The sequence below is a fragment of the Manis pentadactyla genome, chromosome 14 (genome assembly GCF_030020395.1).
Source record: "Manis pentadactyla isolate mManPen7 chromosome 14, mManPen7.hap1, whole genome shotgun sequence".
Classification (NCBI taxonomy): Eukaryota; Metazoa; Chordata; class Mammalia; order Pholidota; family Manidae; genus Manis; species Manis pentadactyla.
Genome location: NC_080032.1, coordinates 8,718,560 through 8,741,989, shown reverse-complemented (window position 1 = coordinate 8,741,989; position 23,430 = coordinate 8,718,560). Strand labels below are relative to the sequence as shown.

The window sequence follows — 23,430 nt, the reverse complement described above, 5'->3', positions numbered from 1 at the left end:
TACCTACACTGCATCTATTCTACTTACTTATTTTTTAAAAAATCAATTTTATCTGAGTGCCCAACTGAAAACACTCAGCTTCCAGGTTTCCTTGAAGCTATGGATAGCAGTGTAATGGGATTCAGGCCAATGTTTAAGTTCTAGGCAGAGAGAATTCCAGGGAAGTTTGTTAAATGGAGAAGACTCAGTTTGGATGTTTTTCACCTTTTGCCTGTTTCCCTTTTCCTTCAGCTGCTTCTTGCCTGGAATGCTGATGAAAGGGCAGAAGGCTGAGAAGGTTCAGCAGCTATCTTACAAGCATGAGAAAGAAAGCCACATGCTAAGGATATCAGAGAGGAATGACAGGAGTCTGGGTTCCTGATTATATCATGAAGTGGCCCCCCTGGCCCCAGCCTAGCTGTAGCATTCCACTTCCTGATCCCATGCTACATGAGAAATATAATTACTAAGGCATCTTGGTTCTTTTTACAAGCCATATAACACAATCTTCACTTTTAGAGACAATTTACCCACCACATTGCCTTAAGTGAGATTTCTCAAACACTATCTTTATTTTTCTCTTGAATGAGCTACTAGCACTGCTAAGGAACAAGTATGCCTGAGTAGGGGGACAGTAAGTAGGTGGGTGCCAGGGACATAATTATTATCAGTGACACTTTATTCCAATGCCAGGAAAAGAGATAAGTCACTTAACATTATAGCATCGCTGTTTTGTGTCCAGAAAAATTGAGGTTCAAAGGGACAAAATAATCAGCTTAAGATTATAGATTACATTTCCAGTGTTTTTGTCTCTCCCACACTCCACTCTGCCGTTTTCCTGGCATGTCCTCTTCCCCAAAGGTTGCCTGGCAAACTCCTGTTTATCTTTCCATTTAAACCTGAGCATTATTGAAATTTGGGGCTAAACAACTCTCTTTTGTGAAAGGCTGTCCTATTGTAGGATTTTAGTAACATCCCAGGCCCTTACCCACTAGATGCCAGTGTTACCACCCCCGACCCATTGTCACAACCAAAATTGTCTCCAGACATTACCAAAGGTCTCCAAGGAGCCAGGATGGTTGAGAACCACTGCTCTAAACTTGTGTCAGACTTGACCCCACTGTGCACTCGCTTCATTTCCATTCAGTCCTCCAGAGATTTCTGGCCAAACATCTGAGGCATTTGGCAGTACGATCTCACCTGGCTGAGTCTCCGTGTGAGACTGTAAGTTCCTTGAAGGCAGGGACTGCTCTGACTCATCTTTGTATTCCCCTGTTTATTAACTAAATAGATTTAAAAATGGTTCAGCAGAAGAATGAGAGAAGACTTTGGGAATGCTGGCTCCCCAGTGCCATGATTTTGACACTCATTGTAGAGACTCATGTGTCCCATGTCTTGGCTTGGCGTCATATTTTATAGACTCCCATGCTATAGTCAAGAGGCAAATTCAGCAAAAAAGTACTAGATTGCTCATTGTTCTAAATACCACTAAAATGAAAAAGGAAAGCAAAAATTCTAAGACAACCATTTATATTCTTACAAGGAAAATAAAATTCTAAAATAAGGGGAAAGTGTGAAGAGCAAAGTTCTCTATGATATTTTTATTCCCTTAATGGAATCAAAGTTGCATCTTAATCTTAAAAGCCAAGTACAGACCCCTGAGCCAGATACAATTTCCCTTAATGATGCATTTGTCACAACTAAGAAACCAATCTGGATGCACAGGGCTTTGTTAATCCTCTGGAAGTGGACAAAGTCATTTGGTTCGCTAGGGCTAGTGATCAAAGTGCTTTCCATTTTATGAATATGTTCCTAAAGGAGGATGTTTATGAACCGTTGCAAGTTAGTGTTGAGTCGCCAAGCACGCGGGCAGGAAATCCTCCTCGTCCTGTTGATGGATGTTGCCCTCAACCCTGCGGCTGCCCAGCCCTTGCTGGAGAAGAGTTGCAACACTTCCTGATGTTCATTCGTGTGTATCCGGGTTCTAAGAAATTCAGTACTCCTTTGACTTCTGCAGAATGCTGCAGTTCATTTGCCCAGTGACTAAACAGGGCCTAAAAGAGCACAAGAGGAAAAGATGCTTTTGAAAAGTGCAAAGATATCCCACATATCTCTTTTTTGCTTGGCATTGACTCAGAGCAGTAAATTGCTCTGCATTTGTTTTTGTCTCCTTAAAGAAAGCACAGACTCTCCATTGTCAGCACCTCTGTTGACACCAAGGTTCAAAGGTGGCAGAGAAACAAGTTTTACCTTACTTGAAAGAAGTTTATGTGCTGTATGCCCCCTTCATTAGTACTAGGAGAATAAATATCAATTCACTGGGTATGAAATTTTTTAAATACACTTTTATTTTGGCATGATTTTAGATTTACAGAAAAGTTACAAAGTCAGTTCAGAGAATTCCCATACACTGCCCCCGCTCCTGGTTCCAGTTGCCCCTGATGTCATCAGCCTCATACCAGAGGTGCGTTTGTCAAAACTAAGAAATCAGCATTGATACATGGCTGTTAACTAAACTCTAGACCTGTATTTGGATTTCACCAGTTTTTCCCTTATGTCTGTTTTCTGTTCCAGGATCCTGCCTTGTTTTTTGATTACTTACCTTTCAGGTGGTACATTTATTTTTGCAGAATGTTTCATAACTAATTTCAGTAAATGATATTTATTTGAAGAGCTCAGTTTACTCAAGTTAAACCTTCTCAGACACATACGTATGCTGAGGGTTTGACTCCCAAATTACAGCAACTGAATCTCTCCCCCTTAGGAGAGGTGGTGACCTTACCTGTAGGTGATGCCTTGAGTTTTTGCATGGCCTGGCTCTTATAGGGGACTGAGGTTCCTCAGAACAGCCTAGGGAGACCTCAAAATTAAAAAAAAACCTTAAAAAAATCCTCTTTTTTATTTATAACTAGCTGACTTTGTACACTTGGTACTCACGTGGGGAAAGCCAGCAAGCTGTACCTTCTCTGTTCTATCATAAACTTTTTCTTTTTGTCAGGAAAACAGCCAGGATTTATGGTTCCAAGAGCCATTTGGGTAAAATATAGACCAAACTCTGGTTTGGTGAATAAAGGGGATATGAGAAGAGAAAAGCCTTGGGAGCAGAGGAAGACATAAAATTATGTTTGCTTCAGAAAACACGGAGACAAAGGCCATCCATCTTCCATTTCTATACCCTGTAAGAGTGGTCATTACAACTTGGGGGCTTTGGAGCCTTGGCTTATGAAACAGATGGACAGACATAGGTTAAATTTCAGCTCTAACACCTACTAGTTAGGTAGCCTTGGACGAGTTACTTAACCTCTTTGAGCCTTAGTTTCATTGTCAGTAAAATAAGAATCAAATATTGAACAAGGTCATGTATTTAAGACAGTGCATGACAGAGAGAAAGCCCATAATTCATGCCAAGTATTATTGTTACCAAGCGCAGTCCAACCTTAATGCCAGCTGGCATAACTCTTCTTAGACTACCATCAGATTTATCCCTTCTTCTCTCTTTTGATATTTGGTAGCCAGGAAGTTCGACAGGTCTCAGAAGGCTAAGCAGAATAATGGAGGGTCCAAGTCTAAAACATGTCTAAGGATAAAGTTTGATCACTGACAGAAAGCAGGGATGGAATCCACAAAGCAGGAAAATGTCATAGCAGTGGACACCAGGTAAGTTTTCCCCAGTTTTTACTCCCTTTCCCAACTTGGGGACAAAATGCCCACTTGACCCCAGGGTGGGCCATACCCCGCCACAGGCTGCCAATGACTTGCCCTGTTAGTGTGACCTGGGATAACATTCCCAGCAGAAGGCTGCAAACATTTGCTGAGCACACAGGGACAGGACCTACGGTAAGATCCTGGAGGTGGAGTTTGGATTACGCCATAACTGGGGGTTGCTGATTTGCGGGAGCTGCGCTTTACTGAACAGGTGAGAGGCTGTGTCGTCTGGGAAAGAAGCTGGGATCTGCAATTTGAAAATGGGACCGTTAGTTTGTACAAAACACAGAAAACATTTGAAAATGAGTTGTATTTTCCAGTGTAGTTTTAGAATTACAGACTTTATTATAGTTCTTCGGACCCACAGCATCTTTCCAGAAATACTTGTTGTCCGTACCTGCAGTGATCTGCAGCTTCTAGGGGAGCCGAGAGGTGATGGACTGACTGCTGAACTTGAGCTGTACAATGGTTGTTAGCGCTTGACTTTGCTGGATGACCTGGAATAAACCATGAACCCCTTCAAGAGGTTCCTTTTTTGTTGTTTGTTTTTACTAGAGGAGGTAGGAATATGGATGGAAGGAACCTAGCAAAGTGCCCGGAACACAGGAAGGAGTTTGTTTCATTTAGTTCCAGGCTCCAGAGCAAATGTGGCCCATCTTAGCCTGAGCCACTCCCACTTCCCTTTAAGATGCTCTGCCTTGATATCTAAAGGAGAGAGGCAACAACAGGAGCAAACGCCTGTTTGTAAGCTCTCCTTGCCCACACGTGGCGTCCTTGGCACATGGGAATGGTGTGCCGGTGACTAGAGCACACACCAGCTCAGTCTCATACACCCACCTGGGGGGCAGCCGCCTAAGGGATGAACCCAGATGCTCTCATGTTCCACAGATAACATACTGGAGGGCAGGGGGTCTTTTAGATTTACCTTCCAAGTGACCAGGTGACTTCACAGCTCAAAGGGTCTATGGGTCTGATTTTTTCTTACTTTTTTGAAACAGATAAAGGAGTAAAGGAGATTATTATCCCAGGTGCAGCTTTGGATGGGAATTAAACTTTCTCAGTTGAAGTGTTTCATCAGTGTCTTGAAAAATAAGAATTGCTCAGACTTGCAGGAAGTAGATTGTCTGATTCTAAATTTTTCTTAAAAAATTTTGGGGAAAAATTGAAAAAGTTTTCTACAGGGACTCTCCTAATCTTGATCAAGCAAGTATCACCTCCACCCAGACTCCCACCCACTCAGGTATCAGTGTGAGAGGAAAGAGAACAATCTGCCTTTGTATTGACTTAAGGTTCTTCTGAAAATCTGCACTCTGCATTGGTGTTCAACCATTTGTATTGAATGATTTCTACTTGGTGTCCAGGGTCTGGGCGTCTATGTGCCATAATCAGACTGCCAGAAAACCTTGATTTTGGATCATTCATTCACCCTGAACTCAGGGGGGCAGAGTCTAGAGGAGGAGAGAGACAACTAAATAATTCCAATGCAATATAACTGTAACCCGCCTTCGGTTGCAGTGCTGAGCAGCAAGGGCCTAACTCCCCATGACCGTCAGGGAAGGTTTCCTAAAAGACGGCATGTTCTCCCAGGCCTTGAAGGATGAGTAAGAGTTTGCACAGGATTTAGCTTTTCTTTTCCCCCTGCTGCAGAAGCTAGATGCCACCTGACCCCTGAGATAGAATCTCAAGAAAGCAGTAATAGTTCATCTGGTGCTAAAAAAAGACCTGAAATTCACACAAAATATATATTCAACCTTTAATACCTACTAATGGTCCCAAGACTAAGTGGATAAGAAGGTCATTCTGAATGTCTGTATACTTTTAACTCTCCTTGGACATCCCTTGTCTCTTTCCCACCCCCATCCTCAGTCCCCTTCAAGACTTCCTTAATATTTCTCTTTTAACCAACAACTTCCTTAAAAACTGGAGGTGGGAATATGAGAAAGAAGGAAAGAAAGAGAGAAATGATTTCCCGCCTTCCCTCACCTCCTTGTCTGACTTTAAATTCTGCACAGTCACCCCCTCCCCCATTCCCTGCCCTGCCTTTTTCCCTAAAACAGCCAGAAGGGATTTCCAGATATCTGAGCTTAGGCAGTATTGTCACTCTCCTTTGGAGTCCAGGAATATGTTACCTCTTGAGGTCAGGAGCTGGGGTGGGAACCCAGGGCTCCCAAGGCTGTCCTCCCTGTACCTGTCCCACCTCCTAACTTTGCACAGTGAGGTCCCTCACCTTTCCTATTTCATCTGGTTTTTCCTCTGCACCCCACTTCCCTAGGCAACCATAAATCAATACTGTTTCTCCCTTGGCATTTCTTAAATGGATCCCTCTTAAATTAAAATCTCAAAAGGGAGAGGCCCCATAGGCCTTTAAATGTTCAGCTTGCTTTCTGGCCTTGGCTGCTGGCTTGACAGGTCCCACCGGCTCTCCTGGGAGAGAAGGCAGCTGATGAAATCTGGAGGCCCTGAAACCTCCCTTCCAGTAAGTGCCCTTGTTTGCATATCCTGGTTTAAGAACAGGAACCGCTTGCTGGAAAGTGACCAGGGAGGTAAAGTTACTGATTGAGTGGATTTGCTTCAAGCGGTAGGCAGTGGCCTCCCTGAGAAAGAGGGATCTGCACATCTGTATTTACTGATTGAAATCTCCCTTGTTTATTCACTTCTACTTCTAAAAGTTCTTGGAACCCTTTTCCAGGAAGAAACCAGGTAATAGGAAATCAGAGTAGCAAAAAAACATTGAGCCTTGTTTTTGTTCTCCTTACTCTAAAGGTCTCTTTATTTTCAAAGGAACAAGTGTGAGGGTGTGTGAAATAAGTCATTATTAGGAACAACAGATAATGAGCATGGGATGCATGCCAGGGCCTGTGTGAGGCATTTGACATCCATTGTCTCTTTTATTGCTGCAAGGTAGGAATTGGCTCCATTTCTCAGAGGAGAAAGACTGAGGATCTGAGAGGTTAAGCCAAAGGTCATGCAACTCGTCAGTGATAGAACTGGGATTCAAATCTCAATCTCTGTGACTTCAGATATTACCCAGTTTCCTGGAAGTTGCACAGGCATGGAAGGACCCAGATCTGACCCACTGCTTTTAAGCTGTTTCGCTTCTGAGGCGACCCCCACTTTCAGTGATTTGCATTTTCTTAGATAGAAACTGAAAACTCAAGTCAAGGTGCCTGAAACCAGCAAAAGAATATTCTTTTCGTCTCTGCTGGTTCCTTGGCTGGGGGTGCAGACTGGTACGGCCTAAGTGACATTTATTGTGCAAACAACAGACCAGGAGCCAGGCAGAGCCCACACCTCGCTGAGTAAATAGCACCTGGAGGCCCAGGCAAGGCATGCAGGCCCCTACAGAGGCCCGTTTGAGAGGCAATCAAGGGAATGTGCCCAGAAGCTGGGAGCCCTGAGGCCAGAGCTCTGGTCCTGGTGTTGCCATTATTAACGCTTGTACTTCTCTGTTCCTCATCTCAAAGTGGAGGAAATCAACTCTATGAGGTTCAGTCTGGCCACAGGGGTCAGTTTGATGGAGGCAGTGCGGCACTATGGTTAGGCATGCAGAGGGTAGAATCCAGTTGCCTGGATTCAGGTGTGAACTTCACCACTTAACAAACTTTATGATCATAGACAACTCCTTATTTTTCAGACCCTTCATTTTCCTGTGATGCATTCAAGAACAATAGTAGGACCTACCTCATATGGGTGTCAAGAAGTTAAGTCAGAATGACCCACAGAATCTGAGCATATACTGTCATGGCCACAAAGAACATTCTCTTTTATTTTATTTTATTTTTTTGGTGGGGAAATTGAAATTCACTTAAAGTAAAAGTTAAACTAAAAAGGAGGAGGAGAAGTTAGAGTTTACCTCTTAGAATTAAAGCTTAGTTCGGTGATGGTGCATAGGAAACACAACATGTTGGGAATTGTGATTCTCTAATTCTGCAAATACTCACTGAATGCTGGACAGATGCAGGACTTTTTACTAGTTCTGTGGATGAGAAAAAGATATTTACACGTGGACCTTTTCTCAAAGAACCCCCCAGTCCAGGAGGAGACACACACAAATGACTATGACACAGAAATAACAGTGTCGTGAGGGGAAGAAGAATCTGCTCCGGTGTTTCAGGAAATTCCCCAGAGGCCCAGACACCACAAGCCTCTTGGGAAAACATGGACTTTGTGGTCATGCGTGGCACATCTTCAGTCCCGACTTTCACACCAATCAATTGGGTAACCTTGGACAATTTCCATAACATCTCTGAATGATTTTTCTCCTCTCGTGATGGTTAGTTTTATGAGTCAACTTGGCTAGGCTATAATACTCAGTTATTCCATTAAATAGTAATCTAGGTGTTGCTGTGAAGGTATTTCATAAATGTGATAAACACCTACTGTCAGCTGACTTCAAGTAAAGGAGATAATTGGAGTGGGCCTCATCCAATCAGTGAAAGGCCTGAAGAGCGAAACTGAAGTTTCTCTGAAGAAGAAATTTTACTTGTGGATTGCAGCGTTGGCCTCTGCCCAAAGTTTCTGCCCTAAAAATTTCAAACTTTCCAGCCCCACAGTCATATATGCCAATTCCTTGAAGTAAATCATATATGTATGTCATGTATCATGTATATTGCATGTGCATATATATGACATATGGCATATATCATATACACACATACTACATATATGATATACATGTAGTATATACACAGTACATATAAAAATCTACTGGTTCTGTTTCTCTGATAGTAGGCAAGCAAACATGCTACTTCTCTCCCCCACGACTGTCCCAGACCTTATCTACCTCCTGCTTCTATCAGTTTCCCCACATCTAGGCATGAAAGCACAGAACTTGGACTTGGAAGAGCCCCTAGGTGCTCTGTAGTCCACGTTCTTTGTGGGGATAAGGATATTCATATAGACAAGGCAAGTGATTTGCCCCAGGTCTCAAATACTGTGCTGAGGTGACAGAGCTAGCACTTAAGGCTGCCCTACAGGGTCAGAACTAGAGTAAGGCAAGAGAGGCGCTCATCTCAGATGCAAAATTTAAGGGAGCACTCAAAAATTTGGTAATAAAGATAATGAATGTTTTGATGCAACATTTTTAAAAAATGTAAACTAATGCAAAAGTCCCAAAGTCAATAAAGTAATCACATTTTTTGTTTGTTTTTTAATTAAAGTACTGATAAACAATCTTGTGAAAGTTTCACATGAACAGCATTGCAGTTTCAGCAATCACCCATATTATCAAGTCCTCGTGCCCCATTGCAGTCACTGTCCATCAGCATAGTAAGATGCTAGAGTCATTACTTGTCTTCTCCTTGCTGTACTGCCTTCCCCATGACCTACCTATATTGTGAGTAATTGCATTTTTAAATAAAGAAGGATCAGTATTGTTAGGTTTTCCTTTTGTTCCAGACTCTGATGGGATTGGCACAGCACAGTGGTTCTGTGTCCATTGGTCTCTGTATTAGACATGGCATTACATGCTACCTGCATGCAGTGTTCATTATTATCAAACATGTGGTTTCCTTTGCCCATCGAGACCTCACATAAGTGGTCAACTGTCCCAGTGTGCCTGGGGCTGAGCAGATTCCCAGGATGCGAGACTTTTAGTGCTTAAACTGGGATAGTCCCAGCAAACCAGGATGGTTGGTTGACTATCAGAGAAAGCAGGGACTGGATCCTGTGTATTTTTGTCCCCCCAGGACACTTAGTGGCATTCAGTAATTGACTGAATTTGCTCTTTTTTGCAGAGCACTTGGCAGGCACTCAGTATATCCCTAATCAGTTGCTTATCTGAGTCACAGAAAGACTACAAGTGACTTAGCCAGGACCCAGAGGCCAATCCCTGTTGCTCCAGCCTGTTGGCCTCCTGAGTGTCCGGCCTGCTGCTGCCCATTATGACCCCCGCTGAGATTCCTGAGATGTGAATCCACCTAGTATAACTGGTAAAGGCTTATTTGCCAAACCCTGCCCAGGAGGCTGCACTCCATTTTTTTGTTTTTTAACAACAAAAGAAATATATGCTGCCTTTGGAAACTTTCTGTGCCTTAGACATACAAGTGGTCATTTTGCCTCTCTGTACATTACATTGTGCCTTCAGCTAGAAACAGATCTTGGAGAACATTCTAGACAGGCTGCTAACTGTCACCTGGGTCAAGAACCCTCACTGCTTTGGGCCTGAGTTTCCTCAATTACCAAATGAAAGGGGTGGACTTCCTGTTCTGGGAGATGGCAAGATACTCTGTGGCCATGAGTATCCTCATCTTTAAAGCTGGTATCATAATACCTTTTAAGGTGCTTGTGAGTATTAAACAGGATAATCCGTAGAACCACCTTGCACAGTCCCTTGTGGGAGGTCATTTGTTTTCCTTCTCTCTAGGTCTCTGAGTCTAAAATGCAGGGATCTTATGATTCCACTTTTACAGTCAGTAGCACAGTTAGTTCGTTCATTCATTCATTCCAGAATTTCTTATTGTTACATACTGTGTGCCAAGCATCACACTAGGTTTTAGGTGCTAAGGATATGGTGGTTAGCAAGAACCGGTTATAAAACTTCAGAAATTATCTGGAAATCCCCTGCCATGCAAAAAGACCAATGATAAAATGCTCTTAGAAGTCAGACTTATTAATGACCATTTCAAATTAATTCTGAGTAGATGCTCCTTAGCAGGTGGTCACCGTTCTCCCCAGTGGCTGTTATTCTTGTATTTAAAACACCTGCTGTTGTTTCCAGGTCACTAACATTTACTTTGGTCTTTATGTCAGTGACATTTGCAGAAGGTGCCAGCTGTGGGGCTTTTCTCTTTCAACACTGCCACCAGTTAGTGCTTTGTTGATAAGAAAATAAACACTACTTGCATAGATAGTGCCAGAGCAGCCTTCAAGACTGATTTGAGCAGGAGACCTTCAAAATGAAGAGTAGGCATCGTCTCGGTGGTGTTAGCATGTTGTTCTTCGTGGCTGGATCATCTAGCTTGATTTTACTTTACCTGGTATTGTTTTTGTCCTCTTGCCTTCCCTTCCTTGGGGCCTCTTTCATACTTCCTCTGTGCTTGTGGGATTTTACCAGACAGTTGAGAACTGATGAACCATAAAAAGTAAAGGTTAGACAGAAACCAGATCAGTACAAGGGCTGGAAGTGGGGAGGAACCCGGGAGTGACTGCTTAATGGGGGCGGGGTCTCTTCTGGAGGTGATGAAAATGTTTTAGAACATTCTAGGTGGTTGTTGCACAACAGTGTGAATATACTGAATGCCACTGAATTGATTACCTTTATGCTTTGTGAATTTCACTAAATAAAAACAAAATTCTTTTGTAGAAAATTAGAATTTTGCTTCTTTTCTAGAAAAATAGAATTGTCCCAGATAAATGACCTATAGGCACTGTCATTTTGGGGGGTTCTGAAATCAAAAAGACAAGTTTTCACCTGATCACATTACAGGAAAAACCAAATGGTTAACAAGCCTCTCACACAAATACAGAACTTTTAGTCAGGTTGCTAGTTCCCCCATTATTTTTTTTTTATTTTTTTAAGGTATGATTGATATACGCTCTTATGAAGGCTTCACATGAAAAAACAATGTGGTTACTACATTCACCCATATTATCAAGTCCCCACCCATACCCCAATGCAGTCACTGTCCTTCACTGTAGTAAGATGCCAGATTCACTATTTGCCTCCTCTGTGCTACACTGTTCTCCCCGTGGTCCCCCACACCATGTGTACTAAACATAATACCCCTCAATCCCCTTCTCCCTCCCTCCCCACCCACCCTCCCACACCCCTCCCCTTTGGTAACCACTAGTTCATTCTTGGAGTCTCTGAGTCTGCTGCCATTTTGTTCCTTCAGTTTTGCTTCATTGTTATACTCCACAAATGAGGGAAATCATTTGGCATTTGTCTTTCTCCACCTGGCTTATTTCACTGAGCATAATGTCCTCCAGCTCCATCCATGTTGTTGCAAATGGTAGGATTTGTTTCTTTCTTATGGCTGAATACTATTCCATTGTGTATATGTACCACCTCTTCCTTATCCATTCATCTACTGATGGACACTTATATTACTTGCATATCTTGGCTATTGTAAAAAGTGCTGCCATAAACATAGGGGTGTATATGTCTTTTTGAATCTGAGAAGTTGTTTTCTTTGGGTAAATTCCAAGGAGTGGAATTCCCAGGTCAAATGGAATTTCTATTTTTAGTTTTTTGAGGAACCTTCATATTGCTTTCCACATGGTTGTAGTTCCCCCATTCTTAACTTTGAATTGATGACCACAGACAGCCAAATATTTGAGGAAAATATTCAATATGAAAGACTGGGAGCAAAACCAAAAGAAAAAGAGGCCTGAGAAAAGGGAAGCAATGCAGGAGGCTCAAGAACACTAAACAACAATAACAGTAAACAAATACCCCAAACCTAGAGTTATTCTCAGAGAAACAGAGAAAATAATGCATCCATAAAACAAGAACAGGATAATATGAAAGAGGAACAAAATAAAGAGCTCTTGGTGTTAAGAAGTATGATAACTGAAATTTAAGAAATAAAATAATAGAAAGTTTGTAAGACAGAGACTAAGAATGTTCCAAGAAGTAGAATGGAAAGGCAAAGAGATGGACAACAGGAAAGAAAAAAGTAGGAAAATGAGTGACTCAATCCAGGAGGTCCAACATTTAACTAACAGAAGTTCCACTAAGAAAGAGCAGAGGAAATTATAGAAGAAATAATACCAAAAAAACTTCTAAAGTAGAGGCCATGAATCTTAAAAAAAACTCTTAAAAGGTTTTTTTTAATCACCCAGCACAGACAGTGTAAAGAGCCACACAAAGGTATTTTACTTTACAAGTACCATGGATAAAGAGAGAATACTAAATTTCTAGAAAGAAAAACAATCATATACAAAAGACTGGAAATCATAATGGATAGACTTTCTCAACAGCAACATTCAAATCTTGAAGTCATGGGCACTGTCTTAAAATTTTGAGGAAAAATTATTTTCAACTTTGATTTCTCAACATAGCCAAATCCACTGAACATGAATCAAGATGGAGTAAAGAATTTCTTCAAACATTCAAGGACTCAAAAAATGTATGTTGGCATCCCACACAACAGAAAAAAATTTTGCTAATCTGTATCTAATAAAGAACTTGGATTTAGAATATATAAACTATTACAATTCAGTAGTAAAAAGACAACTCAGTTAAGAATAGGAAAGGATCTGAGTAGATATTTCTCCAAAAGAAGATAAACAGGCGGCCAAAAAGCACATGAAAAGATGTTCAACCTCATTAATCATAGGTAAATGCAAATTGAAACCACAATGAAATAACCACTTCACACCCACTAGGGCAGCTATAATAAAAAAGGTAATAACAAGTGTTGATGAGAATAGAAATTGGAACCAACCCTCACAGTGCTGATAGGAATGTAAAATGGTGCAGCTGCTTCGGCAAACAGCCTACCAGTTCCTCAAAGCATGAAACATAGTTACCATATGATCCAGCAATTTCATTGCTTGCTAAGAGAGCATGCAAGCAGTCTACTGTGGAGTAGGAGGGCTCTAAATAAGAATAAAAAAAAGATCCACAGAATTATTTGGTTAAAAAAAAAGGAACAAAAACAACAGATACATAGAAAAGTAAGGAAATGAAAAACAAGTCAGTTACTAATTACAGGAAAAACAAAAAATTTTGACAGAAGTAAATTTAATCATCATATACTATGCATCTCAGCTGTGAATAATAATTAGATAATCCTAATGCACACCATTAATAAAAATGGTGACATAAAATATACTGGGAGAATGAAGGGAGATGGTGGTTGTGAAAAGAGAATTAATTACTCATCTGGAAGCCAATTAGTAAAGTCAAAGATTGATCATGAAAATAGAATACTGTAAGTTTATTACTTAGAAAAATGGGAATGTTGTAACATGAAGTAATAGCAAAGAAATTAGCCTCTGAAGAATAAGACTGGAGAGAGGGTTGGGGTGGAGAAGCAACCTGGATTTTGTTGTAAACCTTTTAAATCTACCTTAACTAAAAACAAAACAAGCTATATGAACATGTTACCTAAAATATAGTTTAAAAAATGGGAACCTGGAGTGAGCAAATTGCATGCCAATGGAAGTCTTTTGCATGCCTATTTCCTATTCAGGAAAACGGGCCTTAATTTTGGAGCTCAGAGCACCTGGAGGGGGGAGGGACGGAAGAAATCAGAGAACTGGGAGAGTTGTCCCTGCAGGGGACATTCTCTTCCTCCTTCACAGCTCTGTCTAACTCCTGGGCCAGTCCCTTCCCTCGCTGCCCTTTGCCATTTGAGGTAATGGATTCCAGGTACTATTCAGAGGTACCTCCCAGAATGCCCTTGTCCTTCCACCCCTGGAGCTCTGGGAATCCTTCCAGCACTGCTTCCTGAACTCCCAGGCTCACCTTGCGCAGTCTCAGATGCCCATCCTTGGCGTCTGATCTGACGCCAGTACCTGCTTTCCTGTACTTGACACTTGGGGCTTTCCCTGGTTTTCCTCATCCGGATGTCAGACTCGATTCCTCTGTAATCCCCTCCCCACCTTCCACAGCTGCAGGCCACCCACACGCAGCCCAGTGTCTGGAACCCTGGCCTGGGCAGACCCAGGACCCAGCTGCATGACCAAGAGAGCCAGTCGCCCTGAGAGAACCGCCACATCTCTCTGCAGTCCCAGGCTCCTCATTTGTAGCTTCTGAGAAGTTATTCAGATTGTGAAGATTCAAAATGTTCAGCAATTAGAACTGTGACTGGCATGTAGCAGGCCTGGGGAAATGATCTGCCAAAGAAACGCTGAAGTTGATTTTCAAGCAACACTAAGGAACAGCTGCAGATGGCTGGTTTTCATGTGCATGTGCGAGGGCAGCAGGAGTCAGTGAAGACTTCTGGAAGTAAGGCCCAGCTGAGGGTTTCAGACTGCAACAGTTCTTAAGGAAAAATCAAAACAAAAGAAAACATGGCTGTGTGTATAACTGGATGGTCTTCTACAACCAACCCTGGAGCCCTGACACCTTTTGGCTACACCCAGAGACACTGACACTTGACATCTTTAAGTGTAAAAAAACTATATTCATCCAAGATTCCTTTCCCACATTCCTCTCTCTCCCATTTCAGAACATCCTCAGTCCCCTGCTGCAGGTCTGAGCTTTCTGGGTGAACACCTCAATTGTGTCTTGACCTGCAGAACTGCTTAAAGACCTCTCACTTTAATTTCTCTAGAGCCAACTCCCCGTATGTTTGTACTCTCCTGATGCTCTACTTTAGAATTGATGTCAGTATTTCCACTGGGAAATTCCTACTGACTCTGAGCTTCCTTGACTTTGTGATCCTTTTATCAACATCTTTTCATTTCACTATTATATTCTAAATATAATGTTCATGGCTATATTTAACTTCCTCTGGCACTTCAGCTTGTTTATCTTAAGGACTGCTACTTGGACGTCTGGGAATCTTTAAACCACATTAAGATATTTGATTTGGATTTGCTTTTCATGGGAAGCTGGTACTTGACTGATCCCAGGCTTAGGGAATTCACAGTTCAGTAAGATGTTTTTTCAAGTGTGTTGGAGGGTCCCTGTAATAGGAATGGCCGTCTATTCCCATCCAACAGAGCAGGAAGGACACGCTCTCAGAATACAGGATGGCCTTTTAAATTTGGTATATTAAACTTTTTAAAAAATGCCCTACATTGTGCTTATTTTTCTTATTTCTCTGCTCTCACGTGGTTTGGCCACTGGGAACAGGCCAAGGCAGTTGGCAATGGCCCCGCGAAGAGCTGCAGGGCCATCTAGTGGCCACTTGTCCTCACTGCACACGCAAGTGATGGTTGTATTTAACGGTTATCCCAAACGGTGACCTCATGAACCTAGGGTTTCTGGCATGAGGATCATGTGACACTTTGTGGAAGTTTTGAAAATGGTTTTATAAACATTCTTACAACCTTAAACTTAAAAATATGACCTTACTATATAAATCTGAAGATGAAGTTTCCTTTGAACGGTACTTCTGATCGTTTCCCGTCTAAAAAGGTTTGAGTTAGATTTTGCTTTTGGGTGACATTGGACAAATTAAACTCCCTGACCCTTAGTTTCCTCTTGAACTTGTATTATGGAGATAATAACAGTGGAAAAGATTGTTCTGAAGATAAAGTGTGCATGTTATGTATTTGCCGCTGTTCCTGATAAGCAAACCTTTGCTATTGATTTGTTTCATGTTTCAAGAAAGGTGGTGGTGTCCAGGTAAGGGACAGAAACCCACCCAAATGGGCCTAGGCAAAAGGTTTAAAATGAGATGCCCAAGCAGTGAATGTCTCAAAAATCCTTCATCTCTCCTCAATAATGTTTTGTAGTGTTTTGTTTTGTTTTTTTGTATAGAGATCATGCACAACTTTTTTCTAGATATTTTAATTTTTGATCCTATTGTACATGGTGCATTCTTATGATTCATTTTATAATTGATGCTTTTGTGTAGAAGGATATTTTTTTATATTGACCTAAGAGCTAGCAAACTTGCTAAAGTAACTTGTGTATTCAGATAGTTTATTTTTAGATTCATTTGGGCTTTCTATGTACATTCATGGCACTGTAGAATAATGGCAGTTTTACTTCTTTCTGTCTTAATCATTGCCTTCTTGCATGGCCTAAGGCCTTTAGGACAAAGGTGAATATCTGTGATGCAGGTAGGCATTTCTGTCTTGTTCCTCAGCTCAGAGAGAAAGATTTCAAATTTACTATTATGTATATCTGCTATACACATAGGCTTTTAGTGGATCAGATTTAACGAGATCTCCTCTGCTTTCTAGACTTTTTTAAACAATGACTCCTAGAGATAGCAGCTGAGGTAATATACTTCCAACTCTGAACAGTGGCTGTTAAGATCCTGATACAGATAGGGGTGTGGGGAGAGGTTACATGACATTATGAGGACTTTTACTTCCTCAGATATAAATTGCTTTAGCATCTGAATAATTTACAGTGAACATAAATTTCTTTTGTCATCAGAAAACATAAAGCCGAAGAAAAATTTAATTAAACCAGTGAAGCATAACAAACATTAAATAGTAAAATAGATGCTTCTCAGATGAAGCTTGGTGAAGATCCAAGTACGTATTTTTCACTCATCCTTTCCCATCATCACATCCTGAGTCTCTGCTTAGAATATTTCTTTCTAATTTACACTGAACTGCAGCAACAGTGCGATTTGGTCTCTGTGGTCGTCGCCTTTGGTGCCCTGCCCACGTGCTCTTGATAGGCCAGTGCACCCACTTCCCAGCTGCTCTGGGTGTTGGCTGTTAAAAGCTCATGGCTCCATCCTTCTTTGGAAGATTCTTTCAGCTAGTAGGAGCTGCCCTGCCAGGAGATGCCTGGGAGGTTACACACACAGCGGGCGTGGCCTGTGGCCAATGACTGACTAACAGGGTGGGGTATAAAGCCCAGCTCCCTGGCCTCCAGGCGGGACAAACTGCAGTGTAATAAACACCCTGGAGCTCCCAGTGGGACCAAGCTGCAGCCAGACCTCTCCTAAAAGCACATGTTTTCTTGGCTTCTTTCCCAGCTCTGTCCCACTCCCCTTACCACCTTACAGGCTCTCCCTAGGGCCCTCCTTGGACAAGTCACTTGCAGGAGAATCCCCACCTGCCTCAGTCTCTGCTTCTAGCGAACCCAACCTAAGATGGGCTTCTTTTGCCCAGCGCCTTCCTGAGTCATCTGTGATTTGGGGAAGGGGTGCCCAGTTAGGCAGCCAAGGAAGAGCTAGGGGTGATGGTGTGATTGGAACCGGAGGGTGGGGAGTGCTCCCTGGAAGGGGTAGCCATAGAGGCTTAGGAAGAAACATTTCTGAGAGGGAAAGTGGGGTCTGATGCTGTAAAGCCTAGATTTGTGACTATGAGCTTGTACCACTCTTCACTCTCTGCCAGAGTTTCTCTCTGCAGTTTTAAACTACAGCTTTTCTAAAAACCGTAAGCAGCATCTTCCTTCACGGACACAGCTTCTAAGGTGTTACAAGGCCAATGTTCAGAACCCAGGAGGGCAGCTGCTCTGACAGGCCTCCAGCAAGTCTGCCAAACTCAGCCCAGACACCAGACAGGAGGTCACTGGGGAAGGGATGGTGTTGGGACAATAGATTATTCATATGGAAAAACCAGAATTAGCTCCTTATGTCACAATAGACCATAAATGAATTTCATGCATCAAAGTTCTCAGTATGAAAAATGAAACTTTACAGTTTTGAAGAAAATTTAAGAAATATATTTAAGAAATATATTTAGAGCACTAGGGTGGAGAAAGACCTCTTTAATGAGATGTGAAAAGTGCAAACCATTAAGGAAAAAATTGTTAAATTTGGTTATATCAAAATTAAAAGCATCTGTATGATAAATCACATCATAAAGTGAAAAGCAACAGGCTTGAGAGTATCAAGCGACTGTTTCTGACTTACTCTGTTGTCCTCACCCACAGAGCTGGTACCCGGAAAAGTGTGTCACCCTTCAGGCCCTTTCCTCACACTTGCCCTCATTTATGGGCGCGACCATGCATAACTGGGTGATCTCAGCCAGAAACCCAAAGATGGGCCAGGTTCAGGGACTGGTGAAGCAGATGACTTGGACCCAGTCGAAATTAGTCTCTGTATTTTCAGAACTTTTTGTGGTAGACACAGGCATTGTCTCGGATGTGGATATCCTATTCATTTACTCAGTCTCGCCAGAGAACTTACAATCACCATCATCAGGTAAGTGAACTTATAGGGAACATGTGACAGATCCCAGAGACCTTTGCCAATGAGATGTAAACAGAAGATGCCAAGAGGGGCTTTTGGAAAAATGTTTTGAAAGGGAGCAGGCTCGGCTGGCATGTGGAATGCAGGGAAGACACTAGCGACGGAGAACCGTCTGCTGAACGTGAGGGGATGAGACGGAGGCGGACAGCCACGCACTGGGAGTGAGGAATGATCAATGGGGCGGGGGACTCTGTTGGCACCGAGGAGCCACCATACAAGCCTGGGCTCCCCACCTCTGCACTTGTTATTTTATAAAAGGAGTAAGATCCCCCCTATGTGGTTAAGCCACCGTAAGCTGGGCCTTCGGTTATATGGAGCCAATCTAATTCCTACCTCATGTAAGGCTTGAGAAAGTGAGACAGGGAGCTGCAAGTGGTTCAGAAGATGGGAGGAGAGGAACTATAGAGATGGTGGGGCTGGAGAGGGAAACAGGGACCAGCTCCCAAAGAGGTTTCGAAGGCTTGCTTAGGAACTTGGGCTTTATCCTGGAAGATTTGTTCTTCAATCCTGAAAGATGTATGAATGGATCTTTCTAAAGAAAAAACTTCCTGACCCTCTCTCCACCGTAGTATTCACTGAATGTACTTTTATGTGATGTAGAAGCATAACACTAGGTATAAATGCTTTGCAGAGTTATAGAACCAAATTTACTAATAACAATTACAGTTGTCCACAGTTTAATGTGGCAGATGATACTGTTTTTGCTGAAATTAAATTACCACTCAAAACAAGATGCTGCTGTCTTCAATAACCCAGTTCTTTGAGTTTTGCCTGCTTATAGGGCAGTGAGTGAGGCTGACTGTGTTTTCCCACAACTTTTTTCTATTTGAATATTTACAACATCTGGTTTTACTAGTGTGGGCTCTGGAGTCATGGCTGGGGTAGACCAAGGGTTCCACCACTTGCTAGCTGTGTGCCTTGGGGCAAATAACTTCACTTCTCTGAGCCACAGTTTCTCAAGAGTAAAATGGTGTGAGATGACCTCTCTCACAGGGAAAGTAAAAGGAAATAACTCATGTAAAGTGCTTAGCACAGTATGCTTGTGTAATTGGTAGTATAAGTACTAGAAGGAAGAGAGAGGGGAGACACACAGGAGGATAAGGGGGGTTCCTTGGAAACCTTCCATCATGCTCCATGCTGGGATGTTGCCAGGCTTCCCTTAATGCAAACATGAATTTCAAGCATCAGGTTGAGCTCTATCCTTATTAGCCCATGACAAAGTAGTGCTATCTCGTCTCCATGATGATGGCAAACACAAACAAAAACGTGGGCATTGTGGTGCTCATTGACTCTGTTCACCAAAATCTATGCCTCTCTGACTTCTTCACATCTGTGGGCCAATGTAATGTGAGCTGGGCCAGAGCATTTAATTGCTGATATGATAAATTTCAGAACCCTATTTCCCTCTGACATGGAAAACAGCAATATTCACAGTGGGGGCTACTTTGGTATCACTATGGCATTTGGAAGCAGGTGATGTGGAGCAAAGTGCCACCCAACACATAACGGTTGTGTAACATGAAGTAACAATGAACTTTGATTATTCCAAAACACTGAGGTTTTGGGGCTATTTGTTATACAGCCTAATCTAGTCTATCTGTCTAATATAGGCACTTGAGTTTAAGCAGCAGTACTGTAATATAAAGAGGTCATCTGGATGATCCAGAATATGTTTATATTAAATTTTTATATTATTAAAACAGAACACTAAAATGCTCTTAAGCATAGTGATATTGTGGTTATGCAAGAAAACATCCTTATTCTTAGGAGATGGATTTTTGAAGTGTTTAGGAATAAAGTGTTTTCATATTGGCAACTTAGTTTCAAATGGCTCAGCAAAAGTGAAGCAGAAAGATAAGGCAAGAGATTAATAATTTTCAATAGTAAATGAAAGCTGTATACGCTATCCTTCGCCTTTACTATGGGTTTAACTATTTTTTTTTTTAATTATCGTACAGAACTCAGGGAGCCTCAAGGATATGTCATTAGCTCCTGGGGGGGCACTAAAGTATTTTTAGTAGAGAAAGGTCAGGATCATAAACCTAACCAAGGAGGTGAAAGACTTATACTCTGAAAACTACAAGACACTCATGAGAGAAATTAAAGAAGAAACTAATAAATGGAAACACATCCTGTGCTCATGGATAGGAAGAATTAATATTGTCAAAATGGCCATCCTGCCTAAAGCAATCTACAGATTCAGTGCAATCCCTATCAAAATACCAACAGCATTCTTCAATGAACTAGAGCAAATAGTTCTAAAATTCACATGGAACCACAAAAGACCCCGAATAGCCAAAGCAATCCTGAGAAGGAAGAATAAAGCTGGGGGGATTACACTCCCTGACATCAAGCTCTACTGCAAAGCCACAGTAATCAAGACAATTTGGTACTGGCACAAGAACAGACCCATAGACCAGTGGAATAGAAGAGAGAGCCCAGATATAAATCCAAGCATATATAGTCAATTAATATATGATAAAGGAGCCATGGACATACAATGGGGAAATGACAGCCTCTTCAACAGCTGGTGTTGGCAAAACTGGACAGCTACATGCAAGAGAATGAAACTGGATTATTGTCTAACCCCATACACAAAAGTAAACTCAAAATGGATTAAAGACCTGAATGTAAGTCATGAAACCATAAAACTATTGGAAAAAAACAGGCAAAAATCTCTCGGACATAAACATGAGCAACTTCTTCATGAACATATCTCCCTAGGCAAGGGAAACAAAAGCAAAAGTGAACAAGTGGGACTATATTAAACTAAAAAGCTTCTGTACAGCAAAGGACACCATCAATAGAACAAAAAGGCATCCTACAGAATGGGAGAATATATTCATAAAGGACATATCTGATAAGGGGTTGACATCCAAATTATATAAAGAGCTCACACACCTCAACAAACAAAAAGCAACTAAGCCAATTAAAAAATGGGCAGAGGAGCTGAACAGACAGTTCTCCAGAGAAGAAATTCAGATGGCCAACCGGTACATGAAAGATGCTCCACATCACTAATCATCAGAGAAATGCAAATTAAAACCACAATGAGATATCACCTCACACCAGATAGGATGGCCAACATCCAAAAGACAAACAACAACAAATGTTGGTGAGGATGTGGAGAAAGGGGGACCCTCCTACACTGCTGGTGGGAATGTAAATTGGTTCAACCACATGGAAAGCAGTATGGAGGTTCCTCAAAAAACTCAAAATAGAAATACCATTTGACCCAGGAATTCCACTTCTAGGAATTTACCCTAAGAATACAGGATCCCAGATTCAAAAAAACATATGCACCCCTTTGTTTATTGCAGCACTATTTACAATAGCCAAGAAATGGAAGCAACCTAAGTGTCCTTCAGTAGATGAATGGATAAAGAAGATGTGGTACATATACACAATGGAATATTATTCCGCCATAAGAAGAAAGTAAACCCTACCATTTGCAACAACATAGATGGAGCTGAAGGGTATTACACTCAGTGAAATAAGCCAGGTGGAGAAAGACAAGTACCAAATGATTTCACTCATCTGTGGAGTACAAAAACAAAGAAAAAACTGAAGGAACAAAACAGCAGCAGACTCACAGAACCCAAGAAGGGACTAACAGTTAGTAAAGGGAAAGGGACTGGGGAGGATGGGTGGAAAGGGAGGGATAAGGGGGAAAAAGGGGTATTACGATTAGCACACATAATGTAGCAGGGGGGCACATGGGAAAGGCAGTAAAACACAGAGAAGACAAGTAGTGATTCTATAGCATCTTACTACGCTGATGGACAGTGACTGTAATGGGGTATGTGGTGGGGACTTGATAATAGGGGGAGTCTAGTAACCATAATGTTGTTCAAGTAATTGTACATTAACAATACCAAAAAAAAAAAAAAAAAAGAAAGGACAGGATCAAATTTTTTTATCCAAATTATCATTCTGGCAGGAGGAGGAGAGCAATCTGGGCCCGGCTGGGGCTGTGATCTAGGCGAGACTGTTAGTGGGATGGGGAGAGGCAGTGGATTTGGAAAACCTTCAGGAGGTAGGGTGGACAGGGCTTGGGGACAGCTTGTGGGTGGTACAGCTGGGAATCACTTGCCTTCCTCCAAAGTCTATTCCTGTGCTGTCCAATATGGCGTCCGCTAGCCACACATGGCTATTTAAATATAATTAGTTGCAATGAAAGAAAATTTTAAATTCAGTTCCTTAGTGACACTACTCATATTTCAAGCACTCAATAGCCATACCTGGCTACTGACCATAGTATTGGATGGTACAAATATAACACATTTCCAACATCACAGAGTTCTATTAGAATGTGCTGGTATACCCTTCCCATTTCATTATGCTTCCCCTACCTAGTCTCAAAGGAATCATACACAATTCCCTGTCTATAGACAACCAGGTAACCAAAGGACTTCATCACAAGGAGAATTAACTTGAGATACATTAGAACAATGCAGAAAGCTTTCTGTTGGAGTTTAGAGGAGGAAGTAAGTATTTCTGGTGGAAAGAAGAATTAATGTTTCCTTGCAGATGACCAGAAAGTACAGAGGGGGATGTGGGGAGGCGTCTGAGCCTGATGGAGCAGGATCTTTCCTGGCTTGCTGAAAGAAAGATTGCAAATGGCCTCTTGATTGTCAGTCCACTCTCCCCTTATTGACCCAGAGTCAATATAATCCCAGTCAAAATCCCTGCAAGCAAGGTTTGTGTGCCTGTGTGTGTGTGTATAAACTGGTAAATTGATTTAAAAATTTATATGGGAATGCAAAAGACTTAGAATGCTGAGTAATATCAGAGAACAAAGCTGGAAGACTTACACTACCATATCTTGAGACTTTCTAAGAAGCTACAACAAATTAGATAATATGGTACTGGTACAAAGTGGGCAAACAGACCAGCAGATAGAACACAGGGTCCAAAACCAGACCCTACATGAATAACAGATTTAAAGCACAGGTAACACTGCAGT

The 23,430-nt window shown here is 41.8% G+C and overlaps 1 protein-coding gene across 1 annotated transcript in view; it reads left to right on the top strand.

The window, feature by feature from the left end:
• Positions 1–23,430, top strand: part of ZNRF3 (zinc and ring finger 3) — a 181,458-nt gene that overhangs the window by 6,258 nt on the left and 151,770 nt on the right. The window contains exon 3 of the mRNA XM_057492280.1: positions 3,492–3,636. Within this exon, the coding sequence (XP_057348263.1) occupies positions 3,593–3,636 (44 nt within the window). The 5' untranslated portion in view covers positions 3,492–3,592. The remainder of the gene's footprint in view (positions 1–3,491; positions 3,637–23,430) is intronic.